The sequence below is a fragment of the Mustela nivalis genome (genome assembly GCF_964662115.1).
Source record: "Mustela nivalis genome assembly, chromosome: 2".
Taxonomy (NCBI): domain Eukaryota; kingdom Metazoa; phylum Chordata; class Mammalia; order Carnivora; family Mustelidae; genus Mustela; species Mustela nivalis.
Window position 1 is genome coordinate 99,466,150 of NC_139021.1, and position 22,013 is coordinate 99,488,162.

General features: G+C 40.8%; 1 protein-coding gene across 5 annotated transcripts in view; it reads right to left on the reverse strand.

Annotated features, from left to right (window-relative positions):
* Window positions 1-3,147: 3,147 nt before the first annotated feature.
* Window positions 3,148-22,013, reverse strand: part of LYST (lysosomal trafficking regulator) — a 172,458-nt gene continuing 153,592 nt past the window's right edge. For all 5 annotated transcript variants that reach the window (XM_082720726.1, XM_082720724.1, XM_082720722.1 and 2 more), the window contains 6 exons: window positions 20,316-20,414; window positions 12,571-12,710; window positions 12,196-12,293; window positions 6,521-6,677; window positions 6,042-6,113; window positions 3,148-5,191 (listed from right to left, as the gene is read on the reverse strand). In XM_082720726.1, coding sequence (XP_082576852.1) covers window positions 5,053-5,191; window positions 6,042-6,113; window positions 6,521-6,677; window positions 12,196-12,293; window positions 12,571-12,710; window positions 20,316-20,414 — 705 coding nt within the window. In that variant the 3' untranslated portion in view covers window positions 3,148-5,052. The remainder of the gene's footprint in view (window positions 5,192-6,041; window positions 6,114-6,520; window positions 6,678-12,195; window positions 12,294-12,570; window positions 12,711-20,315; window positions 20,415-22,013) is intronic.

The following is a 22,013-nucleotide window of genomic DNA, read 5'->3' on the forward strand; positions in this document are numbered from 1 at the left end:
ATTTTGAAATCTTTCTCAAGTAAACCACTTATCTGTTTCATTAAGGTGTTTTTCTAAGATTTTATCTCATTCTTTCATTTGGAACATATTTCTCTGTTTCTTTATTTTCCTTGACTTTTTCTGTTGGTTTCTATGCGTTAAATAAAACAGCCATCTCTCTCAGTCTTGAAGGGGTGGCCTCTTGTAGGAGGTGAGCCTTATTGTTCAACCCTGCCCTAGCTCCTGGCTGTCTCTTTGAAGCTTTGTGATTATCCAGGTGTCTTAGTGGTTCTTAGTGGCCTCAGAAGTTGAGGGTGGGCCAAGATCAGTCAGTGTATCTAGGGAAGGATCTCAGTCAGTACCTAGATTCAGGCTCACTGGAAGCCATACCTTCAAGCAGCAGCTTTTAAGGTATGCAAATATACCTCTTTAATGGGAAGACTAGAAAATGGGTATTTCTATCTGCTTCCTCTGCACTGAGCCCTGGGGTGTTAGCCAGTTAAGAACAGTTTCTTCTTTGCTAATGTCCCATTGAACCCACGGACACCAGCCCCACTGGCACCCAGAGCCCACCTATTAAAGGCATCCCACAAAAATAGGGATGCCAGATATGTACATTATCTCCTTTCTTGGAGACACTGGCACCCTGGGGCAGGGCAGAGGGAGAACATGAAGATGGTGCCTACTGCTCTCCCTGATCTCTGGAGAGGGCTGCAGATATGTTTAATTAGAAGCCTCCACACCCCAACACTGTTTGCCACAGCTATGAAGATAAGCTAGTAGACTATTGTCTATTAATAATAACTCCCCAGGGAAAGTCTGGGGTTTATGCCTGCTGCCTCAGTGCTGTGCCTTGAGTGGTTTGCTGGGTAGGGACTATTTCTCCATTTGTTACAGTCCTGTGAGAGCATTGAACAGAAGCCCTACCAGCCACCAGAGCCCATGATCAGGGGTGTTCCCTTGGTGGCAGCTGCAAAAACTGGGGACACAGACATATGCACAAGCTCCTGAGAGACACCTGGAGCAAGGCAGAGGGACAGTACAAAGGTGGTACTTAACCAGACTCCACAGGCTTTGAGAAGTATTCCAGTGGCCTCTAGATGTGTGTTATATTAAATGTCTGACACTCTGACTGAATCTTTTAAGATAAACAATAGAAAGTCTTTCTCTTTCACAGAAAGATATGTTGCATTTCAATCAGCTGCCTCTATACCGTGCCCCTGGGGTTTAGCCATGGCGAGTCCGCAAGACCCCTTTAAGATCTGTTTCTCAGTTAGCTGTAAGCTTGTGGTCTTGTGGATGCAAGCCCCATTGTCTTTCAAAGCTACATGTTTTGGGGTCTCTTCACTCAGCAGCAGGTCTTAAAATTTAGGTGTCAGGCATAGGGTTCAAACCTTTGCTTCTCCAGGAGCAAAGCAGCTTCTCTGCTATTTGTGGGTTGCCATACTGAGTGTGGTTTATGGTGACATTGTGTCTCAGCCTCTCCTAACTATTTTGGTGGTGGTTGTTCCCAACCCCCTAACCCCCAATAATATATAAGAGTTGCTCAGTTTTGGGATTTCTTTCACAGGGAATTTTCCTATACACATGTAGCTGTATATTCACTGTAACTGTGGGAGGAGGTGGGTTCAGGATCCTCCTATGTCACCACCCTGAACAGGAACACCCTGTAGTTCTTTCTTTGGTTGAAAATACTAACAAGTCATCGAAAATAATGAGAAGCAGATCACCAGGTATGAGCTCTGAAGGGCTAGGATTTCCTTACTCTTCTCTTACGGAGCTCCATCACCAAGCCTGGGACTTGCGCATAACTGGCATTCGGTGAATGTAGTTGAAGGAAGAGGTGATCTGAGATTTGCAGGTAAGGGGGGATATTTGGGTTGGAGGCTTACACTGCTAGATGCTACTCCTGAGTTCTTTTGGGGACAGACACCTAGAAACAGGTGTTCTACTCTTGAAGACCCTTAAAACCTCTCAGATGCAAGGCAGAGTAAAAGAAGAATAAATGAATCAAGATGGGATTGGGAGGGAGACAAACCATAAGTGACTCGTAAACTCACAAAACAAACTGAGGGTGGCTGGGGGGAGGGGGCTTGGGAGAGGGAGTGGGGTTATGGACATTGGGGAGGTATGTGCTAAGGTGAGTGCTGTGAAGTGTGTAAACCTGGCGATTCACAGACCTGTACCCCTGGGGATAAAAATATATGCTTATAAAAATTTTAAAAAAATTATAAAAAAAAAAGAAGAATTCTGGAGTCTTGGGCTGGTGTTTGTTGAGTTCACATACCCCTTTGCGATGCCCACCAGAGCAGCTGAGGAGTGTAGCTGAGGCTCGCTCCTTCACTGGGCCTGGTTCACTGATGGTCCAGCCTCAGGCATTCGTAAATGCGTTGACTGGAACACATCTCCCATCCTCACCTGTCAGATTTCTATTCGTCCATTTCAACAAAAATTTCACTTTCTCTAGAGGCTTTCCCAGATCCTCTTGATCTGAACTCGAATCTTCCTGTTATATTCGCTCAGAGGACCCTACACTTCTCTTTAACTGCACTTACCGTATTGTGTAGCCGTGCACACCGTGGGTTCCTGACAGCACACTTCTCTCTCCAGCCAGTAACCTCTGGGAGTGCAGGAAACGACTGTGTGTCCAGCACCCAGGGCAGTGCCTGTACATGGTGCGTTATACATGGGCTCTCGGGGGTAGGAGGGGCACATGTTTTTTTCTTTAAAAAGTGTGGTTTGACCTGGATACTTCTGTCTAAACTCTATGTAAGGATATTAAATAAAGCATTGGTATAAATGGTATTAAAATAAAGGGCTGAAATAAAATTTCTCATAAAAATACAATTAAGGGCACCTGGTTGGCCCAGTCAGTTAAGTGTCTGCCTTCGGCTCAGGTCATGATCCCAGGGTCCTGGAATAGAGGCCGGTGCCGGGCTGCGTGCTCAGTGGGGAGGGCCTCTGCCCCCCTCTCCCAGCTCCTGCTCTCTCTCTCAAATAAATAAAATCTTTTAAAAATATAATTAAGAAATGAAAGTTATCTTTTCTTTGTGACATCAATGTATAGGGGAGCTAAAGAGAGAACCTATCTGGGTTACAAAGCAAAAAACCCACCAATCTGAGCTCTAGTCGTAAATATTTATATTGTATGAAGAATAGGTCTTTAAATCTATTTTTATGAAATTTATTCCCAATTTGAAGTGGCAGTGTATACAAAGATAACAGAACTTGTGATATGTTACAGAAATGTTTACAGCAACATGCACATTATGAAGTGTTTCAAACATATACATATTAAGTTTCATGCTGAATAAATAATCCCCCCAAATTAATTTTTATTTTTACATAAAAATATAATATTGCACTCTTAACAAGACCAGTTACTTTGCATATTTTCTCTTTAAATAAATGATGGAATTCGGCCTTAAAAAAAGAAGACTGAGTAGCAACCCTATTCTAATAGGGGACTAGTTCCAAGTTCTTGGTAGAAAAAAACGAAAGCCAGACAGTAGCTGCAATTTTTTTTTCTTTTAACAAAGCAAATCACTTCAACGTGAATAGGAATAATGTCATCTCTGCACCCAGCTGGACCTCACAGCTCCGAGCTGGCCTGGGCAAACCACGGTGTCAATGTGGCCCGTGAGCCGTTCTGAGGGATGTATGCTGCTCCAGTGACAAGCACACGTGGCCACTCGCTTCCTCTTGCCCACATCTCAGTGGCAGAGATGTTGGAATTGTGTTTTATACAGTTTTTAAGCAGAATGTTTTAGAAAGTCTGGAAGTTACAAAAGTAGTTCTGTAAACACCATATGAAGTGAATTTCCATAACAAACACGCAAGTTATTCTTAGGCAGGAATACATATTTTTACCCCATGGTAAGTAACATCTTACTGAGCTTATTTTACAGTGTTCTCAAAGCCAATAAGCAGCACCCCAAAATAGAGCCGTAATGGTAGAGACAGACTATAGTAGAGATTTTTAGGAATTCTGTCTTCATGGTGTGCAAGTTCTCTGTGGCATATACTTAGACCTTTCTGTTGTTCCCAGAATTCTCAGGTCGTATAGATTAGTAGAAACAGAGCAGACAGTTTCCTACAAGAATTATTCAGCATCCTGTGGGAAACAGAGTAGGCTGTCTCCTTTCTTTTGTAATTCTGTTTTATGGAAGAAAACATACCCTGCCCATTAGATTTAATGTCTTATCTAGAATGGACTCTTAGTATCTGCCCCATCTTTCTCCATAGTGGAGGCTTTCTATTGCAAACTGTTAAGTATTCAGTGCTCTATAGATGGCAGATATTAAAATAATTATCATTGTGTTTAAATCTTAGTGACTCAACTAAGGGTATTCAGTATCTAGTGTTATGAATTTTAAGCAGAATTTTTAATGAAAAAACCGAATGTATCTGAAATCAGATGTGTGTTTGTGGCTGTCAAAAAGTTCTGGTTCCCCTTTGAGCTAAGCAGGCAACTAGAAAAAAACCTGCCAACACTAAGATTCACGAGTAGTTTGTTTTTAGTATTCAGATCTTCCATAAAACGTTTGGTGCAGAGGCACCTACTGAATAATTTACTTCTCAAAGAAAGCACTTTGCAAGTTCTAACTTCTTATCCTCTTCTTTAATTTCGTGTGTTTTTGTCAGGGGTGGGGGAAGGTAGATTATCTCGGCATAAAACTTTTAAAATATAATTTTTAGAGTATTTTATATAAACAACTAGCTAACCAATTTAAATTCTCCTGGTCTTTTTGGAATAACAGAAAAAAAGGAGAGACCCCAATTCTTTCTTTAGAATAACCTTGTGGGTAAACACTTTAAAAATACAATTTTAATTTATCATGTATGACTTACACCTTGTTGGTTAGAACATACACAACCCTCTAGATGATCACAAAATTAGAACAAAACTGTTCTCTCCGGACCTTGGGAGGCCGCAGAATGTCCTGCAGATGATCATTATTTGGATGATGTGTTTGGTCATCCATTTCTTCAAGTTCAACCTCCTAAAACTGGTGAGGTCCACACATCTAGTTTGGAGCTAAAGTGCTTTGGAGAAGTGAAGTTCTCTCTCATTCATCCAGCTGCATAGCTGCTAAGGAAGGAATAGAACATTGGCTGTTTCAGGCGTTGCTGGTCCTTCCGACACCAGGCGATCACAGTCCCGTCACTATTTGCTGTGTACAGATGGTGGCCGTCACAGGAAAACGTAAGGCTGTCAAAGAAATCCCACATGTACATCATCTCTTAAAATTGCATTAGCATATTGGTGATCATATAGAAATCAGTGTAAAGAAGCGAAGATATCTTCACCGGAGCAGAGAGACCAACGAAATGACTGCTTACGACTCACTGGTTTCTGGTGTAATTCTAATATAGTCTAATTGTTCTGCTGACGACTTTGTGAAGGTCACCCTAACTAGGGGACACAGAACAAAACCAGAGCAAAGAGGTCAGTGTATTCTGTTCCTTCTTTGTACATTTTCTTTTACCACCTTGTTTGTGCTCTTATTACTTAACAAATACTTGAGTTTAGGAAAGTTTAGATCATATAACGGGGCTACATTTTCTCTTTATAGAAATAAATGATGATTATAGGGAGATATTTTATTTCCCAGAAAAAGGAAAAGGCAAAACTGTTAAATTAATAAATAATTGGAGTTCATTAATATTTAAATTTAGTGCATTGAAAATAAATTTAATAAAGTATAATTTAAATCCCTTCCGATTGATTTTTAAAGTCAAATTTGTTGGTGGAACAAAGGGTAACTGATTGTTTATCAGTCTTATCAAGCACATTCCTGCAGCTGTCAATCACCATTATAGTATTTTTAATAAGGAACCCTCCCAGGATGCCTTCTATCCAACTAGGAGCTCCTGACTCAGATATTAAGCTCCACAAAGACATGGACTGTGTCTCCTTGTAAAAGGTCCTGGTCAACCTAGTGTTTGATAAGTGGTCAGCTGTTTAATAGACTCTCATCACACAGTTCAGTCTGTGTGCTTTCATCTCTAACAAAAGTAGAGTCACAAAATATATGATGAAGAATCTGGGGGTGGTTTACCTTACAATAGGCTTATTTGATTTAGGAAATGTGATTTCCCGCACCGGCTTTAGGTCCCATGTACTCCATAACCTAGAGAGGGAAAAAGTCATCATCTAATTATGCAAACTATAACTGCCTTCGCAAAAAACACCTATATATTTATTTGTTAAAAATCATCTGGAAGGAAACACAATAAGCCATTAGCAGTAGCTACTTGTGGAAGTTTTGCAAGGGGTAGATGGGGGAGTAAGAAAATTTGGTAAATTTTCATATTAATCTTTTATACAATTAATAGACAATATACAATTTCAAAACTGCATGCAAGCTAAGTTTATTACTTAAAAATAAAACAGGGATTAGTGAAGAACCTATATCTGAAGGTGATTTTAAATCTCTAAATATTAAGTATGAACATGCCTAGATATTTAAGGCTAGTTTTTGGGACTGCTGTGTCCTTATGAACAAGAGCGAACAAAGGGAGTCAGAACTCCTCTTACCTTACAATTCCATTTTCTAATCCCCCGGCAATCACATTGATAGACACCCCCTCGGGCTGGTTAGAGAAGGCAACGGAACAGATGATCTCCCTGCAGTGCACATGTCCAACAAGGTCCCCGTTCACTGTCCAGAGTCTAAGGTCGCTGCCTCCACCAGCTAAAACACCAAGACCATCCACAGGTCACCAGAGTGTGGGTATGTCAGAGCCCACCACCCTGAGTCCCAGAGGGGCATCCCTGCACATCCAGCTTGATTGTTTCAGTGATTAAAAAATTTATAGGCAGCTCAGGACTGAAGCTGTGTAAATAAAATTACTATGTAATAAGTCAAAAGGCTCTGCAGATTTATCTAGAGACAATGACCAGTGGAAAAATAAAAATAAAAATATTAATTTCTAAATCTAGAGCAACAAGGCTGAATTTGAGAGTACCCAGAAAGTTAAACAATCTCCAAAACCAGATGAAAATATTCTGTGAAACCACCTGTAAGAAGTGACTTAGGTAACTTCTGAAGGAAAAAAAAAGTTACAATAAAACTTAGTGGAGTTAAAAGTTACTTTTTTTTTTTTTTTTTTAAAGATTTTATTTGTTTATTTGACAGACAGAGATTACAAGTAGACAGAGAGGCAGGCAGAGAGAGAGAGAGAGAGAGGGAAGCAGGCTCCCCGCTGAGCAGAGAGCCCAATGAGGGACTCGATCCCAGGACCCCGGGATCACGACCTGAGCTGAAGGCAGCGGCTTAACCCACTGAGCCACCCAGGCGCCCCTAAAAGTTACTTCTTAAAGAAAAAGAAAAGACATCTAATTCCTCAGCATGTCTAAGACTGAATCTTGTGGGTCAGTGACTTACTAGACTAGTTTTTCCTTTTCAAAGACCATGAGTAACTAAACTTTCTGGAGTTTTCCAGGGGTGGGAGAGGCAGTAATTTCTCGCCATCTTCTATATTGAGGCCCCATGATGATGTGCCTAGCCTTCTTCGGAGAAACATTCTCAAGCTGATAAAACAGGTTAAGAGGAGCAGTAAAGTCTGGGGCCATGTTACTCCACTTATATTTGTCTCTCCACTAGAACTAACAAAAAAAGTGCAGACTTTAACTCTTTCCTTTATTAAGGCAATGAAAAGACTGCATAGATTTCTTACTTATAGCAAAGAAACAAATTGTGAAAATACTCCTTTATGTCAAGATATGCTGAAGAGGGCGCCTGGGTGGCTCAGTGGGTTAAGCCTCTGCCTTTGGCTGAGGTCATGGTCTCAGGGTCCTGGGATTGAGCCCCGCGTTGGACTCTCTGCTTAGTGGGAAGCCTGCTTCTCCCTCTCTCTGCCTGCCTCTCTGCTTACTCGTGATCTCTGTCTGTCAAATAAATAAATAAAATCTTTAAAAAAAGAAGATAAAAAAAAAAAAGATACACTGAAGACCTTCAAATATTCCAAACCCAAATGACTTCTGTGTTGCAGCAGTATTCACAATAGCCAAGAAGTGGAAACAACTGAATGTCTGTCCGCAGACAGAAGGTAGAGATTTACAAGGGGCTACTACTCAGTCATGGAAAGTAATAAAGTTCTGCTCCATGCTGCAATACGGATGAGCCTTAACATGAGGCTGAGTGAAATAAACAGACGTAAAAAAGACATGAAAGGACACACAGTGTTTATGATTCCACTTAGATAAATTATCTAGAATAGGCAAATTCATAGAGATCAGAAGTAGAATAGTGGTTACTTGAAGATTTGTGGCAAGGAGGAATAAGTTATGGCTACAGAGTTTCTGCTTGGGGTGATGAAGAAGTTTTTGAGATGGTGGTTGCACCATGTTGTGGGTGTGGTGATGCCACTGGATCACATGCTGTAGAATGGTTCGGATCGCAACTATAACGGTAAACTTATTTACCACACACGCAGAGAAGAGAAGGTTAACAGATGCCCAATGTTTTACTTAAGACTTCTCACCAATTAGGAGAGATTACCTAAACAAAACATCAGATGTAGGAGTTCAATATACTAATGAGATGCAGCTGTAGGCTATAACCTCTTTTCCGTGAGTAGATATTTCACTCTTGCTTTTGAATTTAATACTTGATAAAAAATTTATAAAATTTATAAAGCAACCAGATGTGTGCTAGTAAGGTTAGAAGGCTTCCCAAAGAGACCAGTGCAGGGGTTGATCACTGCCTGGAATTGAGAGCTACTGCAGGCTCAGTCCTTCAAAACCAAAAATCAAAATGTGGGCCTTGACTCTCTGCAATGGGGTACAGAACTCAACAGAGATCTGTAGATCAGAGAACTCAACAGAATCACCCTAGCAGATTACCCAGGACCTTGGGCCACCTCAAAACCAAGTAACGACTCATCTGCCTAAGGTTGTAAATGAAAAAACTGAGGCCTTCACTCAAGACCAGATAGCTTTCATGTGTAATTTAGCATGTCAACTAAAAGTCAGAAAGCTGGGCATTCCTGAAAAAAATTTATTCTTCCTATGCATGATCACTGAAATTAAAATAAATTGGAGAGTCACTGCCCATCCCAAATTTCATAATATTAACTTTATAATGCCATTGGCAACACACAACCAGGCTATGAACGCTAGTTAAAAGGCATATATTTTGATCCAGTGGCAGAATGATTTTTAAAAAGACAAAAACCGGGGCGCCTGGGTGGCTCAGTGGGTTAAGCCACTGCCTTCGGCTCAGGTCATGATCTCAGGGTCCTGGGATCGAGTCCCGCATCGGGCTCTCTGCTCAGCAGGGAGCCTGCTTCCCTTTCTCTGCCTGCCTCTCTGCCTACTTGTGATCTCTATCAAATAAATAGATAAAATCTTAAAAAAAAAAAGACAAAAACTGTCTATTATAATATTCACATGGTTTAATAAATTTCACATCTTATCATTATAAAAATCACACCCTATATGTGCTGGCAAATTATGAGCAAGAGGAAAGAGCTCACCAGCGTAACTTCAGCCCCGACACAGAAATTTTATATCTGTGTATATAATGTGTATATACGTGCACACACAGATATATAACATATATACATACACATACATATGTTTTATTCAAATTTTGATTTTAAAGTTACCTGGCTGGTACTCACTAAATGGGTCAAGATGTTTGGTAGGCTAAATCTGTTAACTTTCTTACCTTCTTGAACTGTAAGACTAGGAGGATGAACTCTAGTTTGGGTCACTAAACATAAATTTAGCCTCTCTTTAGAAAAATCATTATATTTATTATATTTTCTATATACCCAATTCTTGTTATGATTTCTCTTATATATGCACTAAGAGGCTTTAAGAAAGTGGAGGATGCCTTTTTGTTCATATTGAAAAAGAAAGTTCCAGCCATTACTCTATTATACTGTGCTCTCCCCAGGGACACCTGAATACTCTACTAGTGGGTTAGTAATTGCAGCAAAAGTAATTTTGTTTTTTGTTCCCATAAGACTGGCTGATATAACATCACGATATAAATCACTACTGGCAGCAGGAAAGTAATTAACTTTACAAAATTCAGCTCCCTAAGGATCAGTCCTAACTTCCAAATGTTGCCAAAACAAGAAAGTAGAGAACACTATATAAATAATAATTATATTATTCCTCCAGATTCCCCCTTGGTATGACAATACTAAAAGCTGCTAATGTACAAATCATGGGAGAACAATTAGCATAAGTCATCAATCATCGGCCCTCACTTGTATTAACAAAGTTGACGGTTCAAAATCGTTCCCTTTACTTACGACAATTAGGAAATAAAAATGTTTCTATGGCACTATTCAATAACTGGATGGTAGGATTGGCAAATGTTTCACATTTGATACCTTTAAAGGATGATTGAAGACATTACTTTTCCAGAATACAAGAATGAATGAATTTTTAGAAAATCAACAACAAAACTCCAAGAGACAGCTGTAGTGTAATAAAAAATACACATTTGGTCTTTGTCCCAGGTCTCTGGCATACAGCTCCTGAGACCCTTGTAATTTAACACCTTCTGTACGCTAACAAGCTGGCTCCAGGGGGTGGGCCCTACATAGCTTCAGGTTGGGGGCCTGTCACTAGACAAACCAGCCATGTGGTTAGGAGGTTAGAATTTACAGGACCTCCCCACCTCTGGGGACGGAGAGAGGCTGGAGATTGAGCTCAGGTCCACAGCCACTGATTCCATCAACTGTGCCTACAGAATTAAACCTCAGAAAAACCCCTAAGCAACAGGGTTAGAAGGGCTTGAGCTCGTGAGCACATTCATGTGTCAGGAGGGAGGTGCACTCCGACTCCACCCAGACTGGCCCTCTGGATCTCCCCCTGTGTACCTCTGCAGCTGGCTGCTTACTCCTTTTTTTTGAGAGAGAAAGCAAGAGTGAGGTAGGGGGAGGGCTCAAGGGAGAAGGCGAGAAAGAATCTCAAATAGGTAACCTGAGCCCAAAGTGGGCTCAATCTCACAACCCTGAGATCATGACGGAGAAGTAGTCAGAAGTCGACACTCAAACCGAGCCACCGAGGTACCTCTGGCTGTTCATTTCTACCCTTTGTAGTAAACGACTGTAGTTAAGTAGAGTGTTTTCCTAAGCTCTGTGAGTGTGGTGGGGGGTTGGGCACTCCCAAAATTGCGAGCTTCAAGTAGTTAGTGTCAGGATCAAATGGCACTGTTGAGCACCCAGGTGGTGTCGCGGGACTGGAAAACTCTAGGGCGTCAGAAAACACCAAACAATATAAAACACGCAAGCAAAAGATAGAGGGCCACCCCCTACAGATACGTCAAAGATAATCTATACTGAGTGGGCAGAAAGAGACAATTTTTCAAAAGATTCTTTTGATGCTATTAGGATCCTTAAGAATAGCAATGCAACAGAAAATTTATGAACTTTTCAACTGTTCTTTCCTGCTGGGTGTGTGTGTGTGTGTTTAAAAACACAAGTTTTGGGACGCCTGGGTGGCTCAGTTGGTTAAGCAGCTGCCTTTGGCTCAGGTCATGATCCCAGCGTCCTGGGATCGAGTCCCACATCGGACTCCTTGCTCGGCAGGGAGTCTGCTTCTCCCTCTGCCTCTGCCTGCCATTCTGTCTGCCTGTGTTCGCTCTCTCTCCCTCTCTCTCTCTGACAAATAAATTTAAAAAAATCTTAAAAAAAAAAAAACACAAGTTTTAAAATATGTACTACTTGAAAAAAACAAAAACTAAAAGCAAAACCTCTGATGAGGAGATATAACTCTATCATGTAAATTTAAGGCAAATTATACCTCTATGTATTATAATGCAGTATGGGTCTCACTCAGGAACTGGAAGATACATATAGTCAAAGCTGATCATTGGTTTTGCTTTACACTTATGTCATGGGGAGGTAGTCAAGTTGGTAGTTAAAAAGCAGAAGCCAAAAGAAAAAAAGAGAGAAACAAAAGCCAAGAAATTCAGATAATTATGTAACAATAATTTGCTTAACTTAGATGTGCCCACATGCAATCTTTCATCTATCAGAAAAGGAGTTAAATGATGACAATATTAACTTTTGCATAAGTTGGCCCCTAAATTGATGATCTTGCTCTTGGACCATACTGTATTTTAACACACAAATTCACTATGCCATAGTATTTTAGATGTGATTAGGGACCTGAGAGACTGAATCCAATAGTTTAAACTATGCGGGCACCAGCTAATGAGTCTGTGCTTTAGTTCTGGCCTTGCTTACCTGAATCACACACAGTGGCGATGTCTCCAGTAGTTTCACTGGCAGAGACGGCCGTGACAGGGCTTTTGTGTCCCGCCAGGCTTTGTACATAGCACAACCTAAAAGACCAAAGACAAATTTGCATCTGATCATTAAATATCATTAGATTCTCTTGTATAATTCCTTCCCTTAGTGTATGGACCTGTGATTCATAAGGCATTCCCCACTATATTCCTAACTGATCTTTTGTTTTCAATAGGATTACAAACTAAAGTTTGTATTTCATGCGCTTAAAATGATCATAAGGTAAAGATCTTATTTCAGTGCACCTGTTTCACACAGGAAGAAAAGAAACACAGAGGCAGTTGTGTCTGAGTTGGAAACCTTCTTCTGTACCTGTTTAAATCCCATATGATGCAGGTTCCATCTCTGCTCACACTTATCATTATACTGTAGGGTTTGCAAACAAATAAGCTGGTTATCTCTTCTGTGTGCCCATACAGATGTATCTGAGACTCCATTTCTATCTCTGAGGGCTGAAATTGAAAAAAGTCAGTGAAATACAAGATAAAAAGCATGACAAAAGTTTTCCTAGTACTCCGTTTCAAAAATAAGAACTCAAGGGACTCAAACATTTTTCTCAAGCACATCATGTTTCAATCCATTGCAGTTCAACTCTTTCCTAAAGGGTAAAACTAATTAAACTTCAAAACATTTTTAATTGTCCATAATTTCAAGAATTAAAATGCTTTTTCATTTTTTGTCTTCTTGTCCAATCTTTGTCCAAATATATACACAAGTATTTTTATAGTTATGATTACTGCCACCCAAATAATTTTATATCTTATATTTAAACATTCTCCCATAAGTATTTTCTATTTTTGACATTGTCTTCAAAATGAATTTAATGATGTTACAATATTCTGTGCAGTTGGTATGCCATAATTTACTTGAGCATTTTTACTGATAGACATTTAAAATTGTTTCTAGTATTTTCAAAATTATAGATACCATAACTAAATCCTTCATGTGTGAAAGTTGAGTTCTTCTGAATGGTTTCTTCAGAATAAATTTCCAGAACCCTACTAGTAGGTCAGTGATTACTAACAATTTTATAGTTCTTGACAATGTACTTTCCAAAGGCATTGTACCAATTCATGATGCCACCAACAGTGACGTCCTCTCAAACCACCATTACCTGTCTATAGCAACAGACGGGTTTTCTAAATGAAAGGCTGCAAACTGATATTACAAGGGCCACGTTGGCTCACAGATGCCAGATGTTTATACTAGGTTTGATTCATGATTTCATTAGACTAAGCTGTTTATTGTCTTAAAGTATTTCAATATTTCCACTTCAAAGGATACAGCAAAGTAGAAAGAGTAAGTATAATAAAAAGGTGTATATTGACCACTTGGTTAAACTAATCCTAACATTTTCTATGATCAATTTATTTTTTTAAACAAAGAAAAAATTAAACATTACCCGGTTTGTGTACTGTTCTATTTCCTCTCTCATCAGAAGTTACTACCATCCTGAATTTTGCATTTGTTTCCCACATGTATAGAACATGGGTTCTACTATACGTTGCCATAACCACGAACAACACACTGTATGGTTACTCATGTTGACGAATCACTTTTCACTTTCCGTAAGTGCTATTAGTCTTCTGGTGTCTTTCGCATCTTGCCCTTTTGTTCAACACTGCTTTGGAAACATATCTGTGTTGATACAGTAGTTGCTGCTCACCTACTTTAAAGTGCTACATAGTCCAGGGTTTTACTCACATAAAAATACATATTTTACACTAAAAGAATCAAATGACCAGGCAATACCAGGCTCACAGTCTTTCTTGGAACGACCAGCTGCCACAGCGTGGCAGGTGCTTCGGTTTAGTGAGGACACGTGACACTCCCACACAAAGTCACAGGCAGGAGACGTGCTTTCACAAGGCCCAGAGTCCCGGGTCTGAGCCCCTGCTGTCTCTCTTCGGACTGTGACCCCCTCAGCAAGGAGAGGTGTCTGCAGGGCCAAAGGCATGTGCCCAGAACTCTTTCAGACCGTGCTTCCAGGAACCTGGGACCAAGGAATGCCCTGATGGCAAAGGCCCGAGCCCCTCCTTTTCCTGCTTGAACTCTTGAGCTCTGGAGTCCATGACCCACTTCACAATGTAAGTCTCTGAAAATTGCCCAAACTTCTAAATGTCAGCAAAGGTTGCTCTAAATTGCATTTCTCTTATTATAACCAAGTTTCACTTTTCCACATACTCATTTTCTTGCATGTAAATTGGTATGCCTGGTTTTGTGTATTTGTTACTACATGTAAAAAAATTATTTGGGGGCACCCTTGGGGTTAAGCCTCTGACTACCCGCTCAGAGGGAATCTGCTTCTTTGCTCCCCCCTTCCCTCCCCCTGCTTGTAAGCTCTCGCTCACTAAAATAAACAGTCTTTTTAAAAAATAAGAAAAAATTGGAAACCCAAAAGACTCCATTCCAAATCTGCTAGAACTTGTACAGGAATTCAGTAAAGTGTCAGGATATAAAATCAATGCACGGAAATCAGTGGCATTTCTATACACCAATAGCAAGACAGAAGAAAGAGAAATTAAGGAGTCAATCCCATTTATAATTGCAACCAAAACCGTAAGATACCTAGGAATAAACCTAACCAAAGAGGCAAAGATTTGTACTCAGAAAACTATAAAGTACTCATGAAAGAAATTGAGGAAGACACAAAGAAGGGGTAAAACTTTCCATGCTCATGGATTGGAAGAGCAAATATTGTGAAAATGTCTATGCTACCTAAAGCAATCTACACATTTAATGCAATCCCTATCAAAATCCCATCAATTTTTTTTTCAAAGAAATGGAACAAATAATCCTAAAATTTGTATGGAACCAGAAAAGACCTTGAATAGCCATAGGAATGTTGAAAAAGAAAGACAAAGTTGGGGGCATCACAATTCCAGACTTCAAGCTCTATTACAAAGCTGTCATCATCAAGACAGCATGGTACTGGTACAAAAATAGGCACACAGATCAGTGAAACAGAATAGAGAACCCAGAAACAGATCCCCAACTCTATGGTCAACTAATCTTCGACGAAGCAGGAAAGAATGTCCAATGGAAAAAAGACAGCCTCTTCAATAAATGGTGTTGGGAAAATTGGACAGCCACATGCAGAAAAATGAAACTGGACCATTTCCTTATAGCACATACGAAAATAGACTCAAAACGGATGAAGGACCTCAATGTGAGAAAGGAATCCATCAAAATCCTTGAGAAGAACACAGGCAGCAACCTCTTTGACCTCAGCCGCAGCAACTTCTTCCTAGGAACATCGCCAAAGGCAAGGGAAGCAAGGGCAAAAATGAACTATTGGGACTTCATCAAGATCAAAAGCTTTTGCATAGCAAAGTAAACAGTTAACAAAACCCAAAGACAACTGACAGAATGGGAGAAGATATTTGCAAATGACATATAAGATAAAGGGCTTGTATCCAAAATCCATAAAGAACTTACCAGACTCAATACCCAAAGAACAAATAATCCAATCAAGAAATGGGCAGAGGACATGAACAGACATTTCTGCAAAGAAGACATCCAGATGGCCAATAGACACATGAAAAAGTGCTCCACATCACTCGGCATCAGGGAAATACAAATCAAAACCACAATGAGACACCAGCTCACACTAGTCAGAATGGCTAAAATTAACAAGTCAGGAAACGACAGATGCTGGCGAGGATGCGGAGAAAGGGGAACCCTCCCACACTGTTGGTGGGAATGTAAGCTGGTGCAACCATTCTGGAAAACAGCATGGAGGTTTCTCAGAAAGTTGAAAATAGAGCTACCCTATGACCCAGCAATTGCACTACTGGGTATTTACCCTAAAGATACAAATGTAGTGATCCGAAGGGGCACATGCACCCAAATGCTTATAGCAGTCTACGGCCATACCACTATGAATGCACCCCATCTCGTCTGATCTCGGAAGCTAAGCAGGATCGGGCCTGGTTAGTACTTGGATGGGAGACCAAGTGCTTATAGCAGCAATGTCCACAACACAATAGCCAAACTATGGAAAGAACCTAGATGTCCATCAACAGAAGAATGGATAAAGAAGATGTGAAATATATATATATATATATACTATGCAGCCATCAAAAGAAATGAAATCTTGCCATTTGCGATGGCATGGATGGAACTAGAGGGTATTATGCTGAGCAAAATAAGTCAATTGGAGAAAGACAACTATCATATGATCTCCCTGATGTGAGGAAGTTGAGAAGCAATGTGGGGGGTTTGGGGGGTAGGAAAAGAATAAATGAAACAAGATGGGATCGGGAGGGAGACAAATCATAAGAGACTCCTAATCTCACAAAACAAACTGAGGGTGGCCAGGGGGAGGGCAGTAGGGAGAGGGTGGTTGGGTTATGGACAATGGGGAGGGTATGTGATATGGTGAGTGCTGTGAAGTGTATAAACCTGGCGATTCATAGACCTGTACCCCTGGGGCTAATCATACATTATTTGTTAATTAAAAAAAATAAAATAAAATAAAAAGAAGTACAAACACATCAAAAAAAAAATTATTGGGAGGGATTCCTCCTTGTTTCTGCTGGATGACCTTGACCACCATACGGGTCTATGCACACCTTAGCAAGTCAAGTCTGGAGATCTGGACCACCCAGGGAACTGTAACCCAGGCTGCAATTCCATACAAGAGGAGCCCCCAGAACTCACCTGCACCCTTCTGGTGTAGTCCTTCTGAAGCCGGCCTTGGGAGAAGGGCCTCCTCGGGCCTCCTGAGCTTGCTCGGTCCCTGGGTATTAGGTATTCCTCTCACAAGGGCTGTCCGAGGACAGTGTCAGTACTCCAGGAGTGACAAATGCCCTCTAGGCGAGAGCTCCCCTGCTTATTTACCTCTCTGGCTTGGAATTCCCTACTAGCTTGTCAGCAATTTGATGCTTTAATTACTACACACATGTATGTGTGCGTATTTTTTTTTTACTCCATGATCACGAATAATATTTACAGGGTAAACACAGCATAGGATCCCTTTAGTGGTTGTTGATAATTTTATAGACTTTACACTTTAAAATGACTGCAAGAGTTAGTGGTACTAGATGATTCCCTGACAGGTCAGAAAACAGTTTCCATGGGCAGAATAGGAACCATGGACTACTTCATTTAAAAATGCTCTTGAGGGGCACCTGGGTGGCTCAGTCGGTTAAGTGTCTGACTCTTAGCTTCGGCTCAGGTCATGATCTCATGGGTCATGAGATCAAGTACCGTTTCTAGCTCTGCAGTCACTGGGGAGTCTGCTTGAAGGTTCTCTCCCTCTGCCCCCTTCAATCGCTCTCTCCCTCTCTAAAATAAATAAATAAATAAATCTTCTAAAAAAACTGCTCTTGAATGATATACCATTACCTCAGATAAACCTCATATATACTCTCTGCCACCACCGATTCAGAGGATGGAAGTACAGGTGTTCACTTGCATGAAGACAAGGTGGCTATGCTACTTAATTAGTGAAAAAAATGACTCAAGAGCAGCTATTTTAAAATCGGTTATCACTTTTGGAAGACATTCTTCTCTAATATGTAAATGGCTTATAGATAATTCCTTATAACAGATCAACTTATTCATCCTTACCTAGAATACATTTTAGAAGACAATCTTGGGGAACTGAACAGAACTTAACAATGTTCAGAGTTAAATATGCTTCACTAGGTAAGGAATGTATTTCATAAGATCCCCTTGAAAAGATTTTCTGACAGTCATTATTTTGGTCACATCCTACACAGCACTTGGGGAGCCCGTCTTTTGTCTGTGTTAAAGCTACTACAAATAAGAACATCCATACTTCTAGAATGCCGGTGCTCAGTGGGTTGGGAGAACAGCAAGCAGAATATGAGTTGCCTCTGGCTAGCCTCACAGGGACGGGGTCACAATGCATCCTTGTGGGATGCCGAGATGGTAAGTTGGTCCCTGAGAAAAAGTCACAAGAACATCCATGAAAACCCACGGCTCCTCCCCTCAGAGCAAACAATGATAAAAGTGCACAGCTAAAATGCACTGTGGGATGTGGTTAACTAGTAACTTAATCTCGTGACTTGATTACCTAATACTGTTACATTTAGGAGAAAGAGAAAACCCTCACGAATAAAGCTGAAAAACCTACTTTCAGGCAAATGTACAGCTGTGGGAAGGTAAGCAACATGAGCTTCGCAGGCTTACAATGGCTTCACCTGTCAAGGAGGCACATGTCTTGCCAGTTCCCACTGCGACAGCCGTGCCCCCTGCTGGCGTGTCTGGCGCATCCAGAGCTCTGCAGGGCCTGGTGACTCCTACGCCAACAACCTCATCTTCTCTCTAGCCCGACTACACACCATGTCAGCGTACACTGAGAATTCTGACGGGAAGAGTGGCGCTAAGGAAAACTGGGAACAAGGCTATGTAAAGTGCTGGGAAAAGCAAAAGAAAACAAAAGCAAAAGCAGCAGCTCCTGTTTGCAGAGCAGTCAGATGGCACGGTGCGCAACCAGGAGTGTTTGCAAAGCAGTCCGATGGCGTGGTGCGCGACCAGGAGCGCCCATGTGGACGGCTGCTCTCGCAGCGGGGATGAGAACGTATTTGGAGAGCACAAGAAACAGAGGGTGCGTTTAGCAGATAAATGTGATGTCTGGAGTCACTATTAGAGATGTTGTAAGAGTCCAAAGAAGACATTCCAATGGTTAAGACACTTCCCTGTGGAGACCTTGGCATTCTTTTCATGCTGGAATATGAGACCTTGCCTCTGTCTCCCTCTCCTGCCCTGCTTTGACCCCGGCTCCCAGCATCTAAAACTCTAAACTACACATAAAAGTATTTGCTAGCCCCCAAGTTACCATGTCTTTGTTTCCAGGTTGTGGGTTTCCTGTGCTGACATACTTGTTCCTCCTTCCTCCACTTCGTAAAATGATCCTTTAAGATCCAGCTCAGGTGGAACTTTCCAGGCTTTCTGACAACCGGCCCCAGCTCTGTTCTCAGAGCACACACATCAGTGTCCTGTAATAACTGGTACGTGCCTTCCTCCTGCAAAGAGCCCTGCACCAAAGCCCACCTGGGCCACTATGGTGGGCACCCTTGCCTCCAGTCTCACACCCCCAAGTGCTGTTTCTGGCAGGCGCTACAGTGGGCTTCCTAAAATGCTTGTAGATCATATTACAACTGCTTAACACATTTTGATGGCTCCTTAGGCTAAGAGATGGACACAGTATTACGGTCACATTTATACCCCAAGGATCATGGGAAAGAATCTTAATAAGAGTTTAAAAGGGAACAAACTTGGACAGAAAAGTAAGAGGAGCCCAGTATCACCCCATGCTAGGAAGATTGGTTCTGCCCAGTAGAACACATTTAATAATTTAATGGAGAAAACTGTCATGGGGGGGAAGCAAAAGAAAGTTCTAGACTAAAATAATTATCCCAGTTCTAGAAGGAAAAGAGAAAAATTATCACCCTAAATTTGCTACTTATCGTCAGCAGCACCATCGAGAACTGATTCAAGAAAGGAACAACAGTAAATTATAAGAAATATTGCATAATATGTCTTTTCTTCACTAGACTGTTTTAATTTTCAAATCCTGGAAATTCAGCAAATGGCTAAAATGAATTTCTTCCAGTAAGTGGTGGAAATCAAGATGGGCTCCTTGGATTTTGCTATAGTTCAGAGACTGTAGGAAGGTTAAATATTAGGTGTTCTAAGCTTCCAAATTTTACAGAATCTTGTAGTGTACTCCTAAGCTTGCAGGCTGACACTGAGAATACAGGAAGCATCACAGTGTCATGAAAAAGTCTAAATACAAAACAGATCATGATGCAAAATACTATGTCTTTGACACTAAAAGATAGGATTGCTATAATTATTGTCAGAAATTTTCATGATCCTAATAAACCTAAAACTAAAACTAAAGAGTCAGATATGTGACCTTTCACATTTTAAGAGCTTACAGGAAGAAAAAATTAAAGAACAAAAGATTGAAGTACAAACATTTTCAATTAATCTTATACCAATGAATTACACTTCCGAAGCCTTTTCTTCTTCTCATGAACATGAAAATCCCAAACTACTCACAAAATGAGCCCAGGACCTACCGTGCTGCTGGTAAACCTGTTAGCATAAGCCGTGATGACCCCGCATTTGCTTCCGGTGAACAGCTGGCAGCTGTCAGGCACCCAGGCACAACTTGTCACCTGTGGGTGAGGACAAACCAAAGATCATGGTGTTGAAAAGCATGAGAAATGTTTCTACTTCTCTAATGGTTATTTAAAAATATATAACCACAAACCATAAGTGACTCTTAATCTCACAAAACAAACTGAGGGTTGCTGGGGGGAGGGGGTTTGGGAGAAGGGGGTGGGATTATGGACATTGGGGAGGGTATATGCTTTGGTGAGTGCTGTGAAGTGTGTAAACCTGGTGATTCACAGACCTGTACCCCTGGGGATAAAAATATATGTTTATAAAAAATAAAAAATTAAAAAAATATATATATAACCACAAAATTTAATAAACATTTGAACTGATTAAAAATGTGCAAGATATGATAATATTCTGTAATGTTAAGCCAGATGCTAAAGGCTAGTTAAAATGTGTTACATCATCGTCTATGATTTTATACTTTTCTCTACACACACACACACACACACACACACACACACACAGCCACTTGTTCCTCAGAAATTTAATGATCCAGGATTGATGAGGTCCAAGGTTGAGTGTGTGTGTGTGTGTGTGTGATGTGGATATATGCGTGGTTTCACATTTTACTTTTTTTTCTTTTTTCTGCTTTTGGTGGGGAATTGGGGTAAATACAAAGAGAGAGGTATTGCTTCTAACAGTTCTAAAGATTGTTAAATAGGAGACAAAGGAAAGATAAACATGGAGAAAAAAATCTCAGATTATTCCTTTGGGACTGTAAACTCTTCAGTCCTAACCATGGAGGTGCTCTCATTCAGGACCACTCAACTCTCTGGCTCTGGGAGCCTGCTGACCCCCAGCACCAGTCCCCAGCACCTCTGCTCCCATGGGTCACTTCTCCACTCCCACCTGTCCCAGAGCCTGCGCTCATGCTGCACTGCGCTAAGGGGACAGAGGCCATCAGCCACAGATCTCATCCCCTTCCTTCCTTTGTGCCTCAAGTGTCTTGGTGCTTCTCCTGATTTAAAGGAGGAAGCTCCTCTGCTTTTAAGGGCAAACCTGCCCCGTACCAGAGTTCCTCCAGATTTTGTCCTTGCTCTCAGACTTTCAAGTGGTCTCTTGCTGGCTTCTTCCCCCGGGCCTGCAAACATGCTTGAGTGTCTGCTACATTAACAATGACCTTCTTTCATCCTGGTTCTTCTTAACTCTTGAAACATCACCACAGTTCACTGGACCCAATTTCACTGTTTGAATTTATTTCTTGAATAGTTCTAACTATTTGTAAGGATTAGTATTTCATGACTTATATTCTTTTTTAGAGGCCTTCCAAAGAACAAAGAGAAAATATATATATTTTTTATATATATTAGAATAAAACTCAGTGTCTTAGCATTACCATATGGGTCTACTAAACCCTTTCAGCCCATTCATAAACTTAGGTTTAATGTAAACCTAAGTTACATTACAGGGTTTTAATAATTTCATCTTCCCTCTGTCTTGAAACATTATGCTGTTTCATCACTGTAGGAATTATGTCATGACTATTAAACAATTATTCCCAACTCTGCTAGAGCAAAACAAACAGGGAAATGCAGAACAATGGATCTCCAGGAAGGATAATGTAATCTGTGAAATAAACCATCATCTTTTGG